The 10,255-nt window shown below is 42.8% G+C and overlaps 1 protein-coding gene across 1 annotated transcript in view; it reads left to right on the top strand.

Moving 5' to 3' along the window:
* LOC104512780 (GMP synthase [glutamine-hydrolyzing]-like) overlaps positions 1-10,012 on the top strand; it is a gene marked incomplete at both ends in the record, with an annotated part of 18,543 nt that extends 8,531 nt beyond the window's left edge. Inside the window, 9 exon segments of the mRNA XM_010155888.1 lie at positions 1-60; positions 1,055-1,158; positions 3,047-3,240; positions 3,543-3,708; positions 5,209-5,360; positions 5,927-6,100; positions 7,688-7,793; positions 8,825-8,940; positions 9,887-10,012. The exon segment at positions 1-60 is cut by the window's left edge and continues 11 nt beyond it. Coding sequence (XP_010154190.1) covers positions 1-60; positions 1,055-1,158; positions 3,047-3,240; positions 3,543-3,708; positions 5,209-5,360; positions 5,927-6,100; positions 7,688-7,793; positions 8,825-8,940; positions 9,887-10,012 — 1,198 coding nt within the window.
* Between the last annotated feature and the right edge of the window lie 243 nt (positions 10,013-10,255).

The raw sequence follows: 10,255 nt of genomic DNA, 5'->3' as shown, positions 1-10,255 counted from the left end.
GAGCGTCAGAGAAGATGGGGTGTTCAGCATTACTCTCGATAACACGTGTTCGCTGTTCAGGTACACAGACCTTTGAAGTTAGCAAAAGAATATTGGAAATGCCAGCCTGGAAATTGGTGGCTGGAGGAGAGAGGATGCTTGTTTTAAGGAAAACGGTGAAATTGCCTCTATGCTAACTGATGATTTCTAATCAAACTTTTACGGCCGTGTTCACAAGTCAACAAGTTACTCATTTAAACAAATACTTGGGCATAACTTCTCAATTGACTCTAGAAAGGCAGAGATATTTGCTTGGAATATTGTTTAAACCCCTTATCTCAAAGTAGGACGTCTTTATTGAGACACCGTAAGGTGTACCACGACGTGAGAATCTTTGTGTTAAGCTCATGTCCTCCTGCTGTGCATTGTTGTGTTGGTTGGCACCCGTGCAATTTTTGAAAAAAATTCTGAAACCATTCGTTTTCCACCTTCTTTAAAATTGCTTTGGGATGTTTATAAAACCAGAATTAGATTTTTTGGTAGTTTGTCAATGCCTCTTACATTGCCTGTCGTAATTCTAACAGTTTAATCACACCCAGCATCCCAATTTTATTAACTTTCCCCTGTAAGCCTACTGCAGAACTCTGTATCCTGCCTGAAGGCTGAGGTGCCCAAATAGTCCTGAAAACAGTTTTAAGCAAGAAAACTTCCCTTCACTGAAATAAAAAGCAGGACTCCAATTACTCTGATGGACTCTCGATGGCTCTACATGTCCAATACATCAATATTGGTGTGTTCAGAAAAAAAACAACCAACCAAAACCCCTTTCTGAATTAAGATAAATTACCTTGTGCATGAAGGATCTACAGTACAAGAACTTGAGCAGTTTCTGACAGAAGCATCTCGGAGCTGGAGATGGCTGCTTCTGGGAGGAAATACGACTTGTATTTTAAATGGGTCTGGACAATCGAGATGTTCTTTTATTGGGATCCCTAAGGGCTTCTCATGGAAACACAGGTAGTTATGTCTTTATTCCTTTATTTTCCATTGATTCTAGTTTTTAATCTTGGTTTAGGGGCCTTCAGAAGGAAGAACTTGTGCTCCTCACTCATGGAGACAGTGTGGATAAAGTAGCTGATGGATTCAAAGTGGTTGCACAGTCTGGGAACATTATAGCAGGTATTTATTTTGTACCGAAATTGTCTTTTGATAATGTTCGTTAAAGGAAAGGATTATGGCAGGCAGTAGTTAGAACCAAATGGGAACAGGGTGTCTCTGGTATTTAGTTGCCTAATAAGTGGATTCTTTTTAACAATTTCTTGTGTGTTGCATGTTGTGCTGTTGTGATAAGAAAGAAAGAGACATGAAAATGAGTGGTCCCAGTTTTAAATTGGTGGTGTAATGAAAATTTAACTTTATTTTTACAGTTTACATGATTTTAAAGTATGCATGTGTTGTTTCTCTTTGAAATAAAACATTGTGTGCCCTTGAGGCAGGGGAGAGGGAGACGTGGACTGGAGTGTGCGGTGTAAGCGGTCTTTGGTTTTTGCACTGTTAGAGTACAAGTCAAACCCTGTTTAATTATTAAAGCTTGATTGACTTGTTATTGTATTTAATATTATTGCATGAATGTTCAGCTAGGCAAAAATAATGCTGGTACTGAAAGCAGTGTTTCAGACAGAAAAATGTAGGATCTTAGAATTTGATTTTTGAATGCTACTCGATTTACCAAATTCAAAGCAGCCTCTTGAGTCTCTTTCCTGGAAGATGGGAGACCTGGAGAGGTCTTGAGTTTGCTGAGCCACTTAGCAAGTCTCAAAGTATTCACCTGGTTTATTTTAAAGCTTACATTTAAAGGAAAAAAAAAAATTTAAGATCATAGAATCACAGATCAGTTTGGGGTCGAAGGGACCTTAAAGCCCACCCAGTCCCACCCCCTGCCCTGGGCAGGGACACCTTCCTCCAGACCAGGTTGCTCCAAGTCTCATCCAGCCTGGCCTCGGACACTCCCAGGGCATCCACAGCTTCTCTGGGCAACCTGTCCCAGTGCTCCCACCCTCTGCGGGAAGAATTCCTTCATGATATCCCTTCTCCATCTCCCTCTTCCCGTTTAAACCTGTTACCCCATGTCCTGTCACTCCCTGCCCATGGGAAAAATCCCCTTCCAGATAAGATACTGCTTCTGAATCAGGTGGGTACTAATTTGAGGAAAACTTGACGTTTTGAAAGGCTTAAAGGTGTTTTGCATCAGAAAGATTTTCAGACTCCTGTTAAGATCAGATGGAGCATTTGTTACATTCTGGCTTGCCGTCGCAGCGATGTAGCGCTCGTGTCCGCTCTGTTCCCTCTGTGCGTGGCTTTGCTGGGGGAAGCCTGCCGCATCCAGCGTGCGAGCTCCGCCAGAGCTCCGGTACCTCCGCCCCGCTCTAGGGAGGCACTAGAAACAGAGTTGTACCTTTCCTACCCGCAATGCTTTCCCATCCCATTTCCCATGGGCTCTTAACAGAAGCCTAAGCAAGCCAAGAAACGCAGTTAAGGTGGTGGCCGGGCTTCCGACGGCAAAAGAGTAGCGATACAGCGTGCCTGGGAGTCTGACGCAGGTCAGTGGAATTGGGCAGTTTCCCGACTGGTGTTTGATCCCAGTGTGACCAATGCTCACTTGGTGCAGAGTGTGGTGTTGGATCTACTCAAAGGAGATCTCCCAGAGGCTGCTAAGAGCAGTGCTGGTCCAGCACAGCCCTTGGGCAGAGCCGCAGCCACGTTCGACGTGGCTTGGTTGTGTGAGGTACCATGTGGTGAGGACAAAACGCCTGTCATGGATTTCCTATTTTCACAATGGTTTTCCTAGGATGTCTGGGTGCTTTCCTTAGTTTATGAGGGATTGTGTGTTCTAAATACGTACAGTACCCTTGTTCCTACTCTTAACCAGGATCTTCAGTTTTTGTTGGTGATTTGTGCCAAAACGTGGCAGAATAAATCACTCCAAGTGTACACTTGACTTCTTTGGGTTTGCATTTCACTTCCGATTACTCTGTTTTGTCATGCTCGTTTCTTTGCACCAATGAAGGCATAGCGAATGAATCCAAAAAACTGTATGGAGCACAGTTCCACCCTGAAGTTAGCCTCACAGTGAACGGAAAAATGATCCTGAAGAATTTCCTTTATGATATTGCGGGATGCAGTGGTACCTTTACGGTGGAAAACAGAGAACTTCAGTGCATTCAAGATATCAAAGAGAAAGTGGGCTCATCAAAAGTCCTGGTAAGGAGGTTGAATTGAAGCTGAGAGATGGTTTGCAAAAGCCTGACAAACACTGGCTCAGGATAAATTGAAAACGCAGAGTTGTCATGATTTGGGTAATACGTTAAGCAGGTTTTAGAAAGTTTGCACAAAGTCAATACGTTGTTTGACTTCTTGTTTTCTTCCAAATCATTGACTGTAAGTCAGAAGTCTATTCTGATCCTCAGAGTTGTATCTTAGTATTTGTTAATGCTTTACCCATAGAATCTGACCAAATTCTGCTTTGGTTTTTTTTTTTTTCTCCCCTTTTTCCTTGCCCTTAGGTTCTACTCAGTGGCGGTGTGGACTCAACAGTGTGCACTGCCCTCCTGAACCGGGCTTTAAACCGGGATCAGGTCATAGCTGTACACATAGATAATGGATTTATGCGCAAAAGAGAGAGTCAGTCTGTGGAGGAGGCGCTCAAAAAACTTGGGATTCAAGTTAAAGGTACAGTAATTGTGTTAAATATGCGTGGTACTGCTGACGGCATGGCTGGTCTCCTAAAAATGTATGTTGTGTTTTGCTTCATGTCTTTGAGTTGATCTTTGCAGTTCTCAGATTTACATACCAAAACACAGTCGCTAATTTGGAACAACCTAGACCTATGCACAAAATTTCAAACCTAGAATATTAAGCCTTAATTATTTCATTGGAGCATACAGTGAACTGACCCGTCTCCTCAGTTGCTGAGACCTGCTGTCGGGGCAGAGCAAAGCAGTACACATGCGCCTCAGTCACTGGAGCTCTGTCACTTCTACTGATATTTGAGTGATGCTTTTCAGCTGCTGCAAAGCTCAATTGGTTGCAGTTTTCTTCAGTAGCTTGGTTAACAGCCCTCCACTGGAGCCTTATTTCTTGTCCTGGATCTCTCTTTTTAAACTGTGAGCTCATTTGAGTGACTCAATGCTATTATATCCACAATTAATTTCTCAAGTCATTTTTTTCCTCTCCTGGCTTCTAAATAGGTGCATTTTAGTTGTTTTTGGAGTAGCTTGTTGAGAAGCAATATGTTATGAGAGAGCAGAAGGCACTTTGTCATGGCTGATGAGAAGGTTTAGAGTTTTTTGGTACCTGAAGTACGAGGAGGTCAGAGAAAACACATTCTTTGAGTTGTGGGAACAGTGAGAGCTGCTTTGTACTGCCCAGCTGATTTACTTCATGAGCAGTAGCTGCCTGTTCCTGGGGCCATGCGTTAAGTGCTGTTGTCATGTGATTCCCTTGGGCTTTGGTCAGGAAGCGTGGCACGAGGTGAGCGATGCTTTCCACTAGCCTGAGAGGGTGAAACAGCGCAGGCAGCTTGCACGTGAGCACCTTGCAGATCAGGCTGAGTCTAAGCTTTGTTCTACACCCATCTATTTCTTTTATTCCCGCTTTTTTTAGTGGAAAAATCTGTCTTATTCTTGTGCTCTGTAGACCAATAAATCTGGGCTCTGGCAGGCTGCCAGAGTAACAAATTGAGGGAATCCCTTTGCTGCAAATGCTCCGTCTGTAGGTCATGGAGTTCAGTGCTGGTGAAAGATGCCAAAGAGCCTCCTCGCTGATCTCTGCATTGAGAACCTCTCTAAATTAAGAGACATAATGTACCATGAGTAACTAGCACATCATTTCATTTTGGTTGCAGAAAGGCCTTGGGGAAATACTGTCCTGTAAACTATTTAAATAAAGCAAGTAAATTGTAATCTAGGAAGGCAAGCAGGAATTGAACTTTCACACGGTTGCCTAACCTCACAATATGGAAAAAAAAGCCCTCTAGAACAGGTTAATAAGAGAAATAAAATGCTTTTGTTACAATTAATTCTTGAGGTATTGAGCTGCTGTATTTAATGCAGTTAGGACTAGAAGGTTTATTTTCTCTTTGTAAAGCAATAGAGCAAAACTTATTTTCTTGCAACCATATGTAAAAATCTTTACTGGCTTTGCCAAAAAAATTCCTGTAATTTCATGCAGTGGTGAATGCAGCTCATTCATTCTACAATGGTACAACAACTCTGCCCATCTCGGATGAGGACAGAACTCCACGTAAAAGGATTAGCAAGACCTTAAATATGACTACAAGTCCTGAAGAAAAAAGGAAAATTATTGGGGACACTTTTGTAAAGGTAATGTTTATGATTATTTTTTTAATTATGTGATTTCTAGATACATCTTCTGTGTCATCTCGTTCAATCAGTGTGCTGAGATTGTGGGTGACCTGGGAACCCTGATGTATGTCACCCTAAGCCTAAACTCTTGGCAGTCAACCAGCGGTCACAGCGTGGTTCACAAGCATTGTACTGGATCCACCATCATGTTTAGATGTACCTTGTTGGTTGGCCACTCATTGCTGCTGCATAAATTCCATGTAATTTTGGCATAATTCTGCTGCTTTGCTGAAGATGAACCATCTTCCGTCTGTCAGCAGTCAGTGTTGGTGATGGAGGGAGAATATTTAACACTGAACAGGCTGTGATGTTCCTGTAGTCTGCAGATTTTTTTTTTCCATTTTCTGTTCAACAAAATATGGGGTTACAGAACTATTTCAGCAGTGGGCTAGCATCTAATTAGTCTTCCTCTCTGTGTTTTTGCAGCTCAGTAGCGTTTGTTGGGCAATCTGTTATGTTCCTCTAAACCTTTGACAACCAAGAAGAAGGTTGGAAGACATTTCCGTTTTCTCTCCATCTTGCAGGTTGCCAATGAAGTTATCGGAGAAATGAATCTGAAACCTGAAGAGGTTTTTCTTGCTCAGGGTACCCTCAGACCTGATCTCATTGAAAGTGCTTCCCTTGTTGCAAGTGGCAAAGCTGAAGTCATCAAAACTCACCATAACGACACAGAGCTGATTCGAAAGTTAAGAGAAAAGGTAAATGAAAATGGGAATGCTGGTGTATCCCTCAGGGTCTGATGGATGTGAAGCTATCAGAAATGAACAGCTTCTGTTATTTTTGATGGTATAGCTGTCCCCTGTTGATGGGACCCTATTCTGATCAGGCCCTTTACATTCTGTTGTAACATGTTGCTATTTATGACTCTCCTTTCTAGTTGATACATTCCCAAAGTCATTAAAACTGAGTATTGTCCATCATTGGATACTGAGGAAAATGCCAGCAGGTTGAATGTGGACTCATTCAGTGTGAACTCAACTGCAAACTGAAAGCTGTTTTCTCACTCTTTCACTTTTTAACTCTCAAACAAACCCACATCCTAGTAAGGAAGCAGAGCAATACGAAATGCCTGAAGCTGGAGGATAGTTTGAGACTTCACATGCAACTTTATTCTGGTTCAGCTGGAATCCATGGTATAATGGGGCACTTGTTCCTTCTGTTGTATCTTGTTCTGAACAACAGTCACTGGGTAACCTTTAGGTACCAACAGTCCCGATCTGGCACATGATGGGTTCAGGCAAGAGCAGTGACAGTGCTTTAGTGAAAAGATAATCAGCTCCTGTGGAGAGAGAAGGCAAAAATTCTCCTTTTCTTTGCCATCTAGTAACATTCAGCACTGCAAGCGTGGTGTTCTCCACTCTCTTGAGAGAGCGCAAGAATAGTACGTTTAAATGGATTGAAACCTGGGAATGGTTCCTTCAGGTACCCACAGGGATGAGTTCGTTCTGTTCTTATGCAGCTTCTGCGTCGCATTACTGCTAACCTGATCGGGTCTGCCAGCGCTGCGCTGGTGGCACACACTCTGTTTGCCAGCTGTCAGTTTAAGAACCCCCAGATCTTTCTGAAACGGCCCAACATGGCCATCTAAGGATGACGACCGGGAGGCTGCAGAGGATACAAGCTGTCTGAAGATAAGCAGCCCAAGGCCCTTTGGTGGCACTCCCAGGGTCTGTTTAGTCCAAAATCCAGAAAAGCTTTTTGAACACCTTTCTCATGCAGAGCTCTTGCCTATTAGCATATGAAGCAAATGTAGGAGACTGCCCTGTTCTGCCTTTTCTGACATTGAATGGTAAGTTCTCTGTGTTATAAAATAAGAAAGAATCCACACATGAGACGTCACGTAACCACCCTGTGGGAAGGTGCTCGCTTATTAGTCAGTGCCCAAGCGTAGAAGAGAAGGTAACCGTTACTGACCCACACTTGTGATACTGTACAAAGTGTTTTCAGGGCCGTTAGATTGGTTTGAACATCTGGGGAAGAGAAGAGAGGTCTGAATTTCTGAAGATAGTCAGAGCAGGCCTGACCTACAGCAATACCTGCACTGACTGAGCCATTGATACTTCTGGCATGAACTTAAACGTCCTTGTCTGAGCCTCTCTCCTGCAGCTTGGTTTTACAAAGCCCACATTCACACGTGCTTTTCTTTCCAGCGTTTATGCAAGCGTTGGCAGACGATGCTGGGAAAAGCAGGCCAATGTGACTGCCATAACCTAAACATTTGAGGCTTTTCATTTGAATATGTAAGCTGTAGTGAATTGCCTTTTTTTTAATTTTTTTTTTTTTAGGGTAAAGTAATAGAACCACTGAAAGACTTTCACAAAGATGAAGTGAGAGTGCTCGGGAGAGAACTTGGTCTTCCTGAAGAGCTGGTTTCGAGGCATCCCTTCCCAGGTATGAGAGCTGGTCTGTGCCCTGTGAAAGGCTATGGGTTGCATAGGTGTTGTTTAGAATATACTTAACCTGTAGAATCAATTTATGTTGGAACATGAAACTTGCCTCTAAACAAGAAAAAAATAGATGGATTTATTAGTTTTTACTTTAGAAGGATCTTTTTGTTGGGAAGAGAACATTTGAGAGCAGCTGTATAATGTATAGTGAGTAAAGAAAAGTTCTATAATGGAGTTCGCTTTTAGCTGTATTTGTTTCCTTTTAGTTGTATAAGCCAAAGCAAGAATTACCGGTGAAGTGCAGCTGAATGCTGCCTGAGCTCTCAGATGTATCTTGCTTGAAATAATGGCCTGGATCTCTCTGCCTTCCTGAGGGGCATTTGCTGTTTTGAAAATGACTGCATGGAAAATAACAGCAGTTCTCCCCCAGAGAACATCAACCTACAGCCAAGCCCATGTCCTTTTCAAGGGGCTTATGTGTTTCTGTCCACGTATTTTAGAATTGTCCTGCAGGGTGTGTAGCAGTCGCTGGCAGAGCGTGCCAGCTGCTGTGCTAACGCACTGGCATCCCGTGAAATGCAAGAAGCTGTCTTGAGATGTTTCCAGCGTGTTACATGTGCTCTTGTAGTAAGTAGCTGAAAGGGTAAATAGCCACTGGGGGTCTTGGAGAACAGCAGAGGCTCAGCTGTATGTTATAGCCAACTCTTCATCCCAGTTGCCTAGCGAAGGGAAGGAGAATGTTCCTGTTCGCTTTGGCTTGCCATCCCCATGTCATCACCGCTAACTGCTGCTTTACACAGCCAGCCTGTCTCAGGTGTAGGTAAATAATGCTTAAATGTACCATGCAGAAATGTTGTCCCAGAATGAAGTGCTTGTGTACCTTTTTGTCTTGTAGGGTGTAGCAGTTAAGCGTAGGTACGATGGCAAAGCGTACTGCTCTCGGTGATTGACCTGCTGTTCAGATGCTGTCACAGCTTTAGATGAAAGTCACCTTCCCGTTAGTTACTACAGTGGCTTCTCGACTTTGTATTGCAGGTCCTGGTCTAGCAATCAGGGTGATATGTGCTGAAGAACCTTACGTGTGCAAAGACTTCCCTGAAACAAACAACATTTTGAAAATCGTTGCGGATTTTTCTGCAAGTGTTAAGAAGGTAAAAAAAACCTGCAGAGTGCTAATATGCGTAAAAGTAGTGTGATCGTTCTGTAGCAGCCTGCAGTGAGGTTTCAGCTGCTGAACGTTTCAAACTACTTCTTTGTGCTCATTAGGGAATACGCATTCCAGTAAACCCGCTCGAAGCCGTTCAGTGTAGTACAGTAGAATTTTCAGCACTGTGACTGGTGCGAGTGTTGAACAGTTTCTGGAAAATGGAAGTTTGTGTACCTTTCAGATAGTAAATAAACCTTGTTTTAGTTAAAGTTTGTGCCAATGAGTGGAGATAGTTCAAATCGCATAGTATCGGGACATTTTTCCTCCCTGAAATAATTGTAACTGTCTAGATTTGCATGCATAACAACCACTGAATGCCTAAATGAAGGTGCAGAGCAGGAACTAGTGCTGGCCAGATGTCCTGAGCAAAAAGCTCAAGGTTTTAATCGGTGATGTTTAAGTTCTCAATCTCTTCACTGTTACAACCTCTGGTTACTGGAAGCTGGCTTGCACTAGGCTGCAGGGAGGTGTCAGTAGCAGAGGCCTGCTCTAAGGTCTAAGTCCAAAACAACTTCCAAAACTTTTTAATGAATACTGAAGGGTGAATATTTACATCTGCTTTTCCTGTAAAACATATTGAGTTGTAGTGTAGCGAAACAGGATTTGCTTTGTTCTGTATCCGAAATAAACCACAGAAATGAAAAGTGTAGCTTTTTTTTTTTTAAAGAGCTTTACCTGTGGCCTTGGAGAGCTTCAGCTTATACGTGCAGTCTCATCAACTGAAAGTGCTTTTGCTAAACATGTAGTTGTTAAAGGTATTTTTTTAAGGGGTAAGTGTAGTCTAGATTTAAGAAAGCAGCTACTTACACAGCGTAAATTATTATTTAAGTTCTGTTTGAGTGCTTAGGGGCATTTTGAATTAAAATTCATTTTTCTGCACTGTTGCACAGCCACATACTTTGCTGCAAAGGGTCAAAGCCTGTACGACTGAGGAGGACCAGGAGAAGCTGATGCAGATTACAAGCCTACATTCACTGAATGCCTTCTTGTTACCAATCAAAACTGTGGGAGTGCAGGTAAATGGATTCAGTCGAGGGATGTTCTGAAGGCTGCTTCCTAGCAGCGTGGCAGGCTGCAGTGAAGCTTAGTAATTGCTGCTTTAAGATGGGAAAATGAAGAGCTTGACTCAAGAACATAAACTTTAAATGACTGATACCTGTGTTATAGTCACTTGTAGGGGCTGATGTAGCGCAAAGGTGTCAGGATGCCTGAACAGGCACAGTGCCAGGCATTGTGTTTGAGGATGGAGATTGATGATT

This window comes from Eurypyga helias, unplaced genomic scaffold (genome assembly GCF_000690775.1).
Source record: "Eurypyga helias isolate BGI_N326 unplaced genomic scaffold, ASM69077v1 scaffold33207, whole genome shotgun sequence".
In the NCBI taxonomy this organism is placed as follows: domain Eukaryota; kingdom Metazoa; phylum Chordata; class Aves; order Eurypygiformes; family Eurypygidae; genus Eurypyga; species Eurypyga helias.
This window is presented reverse-complemented; position numbering and strand designations above follow the sequence as displayed.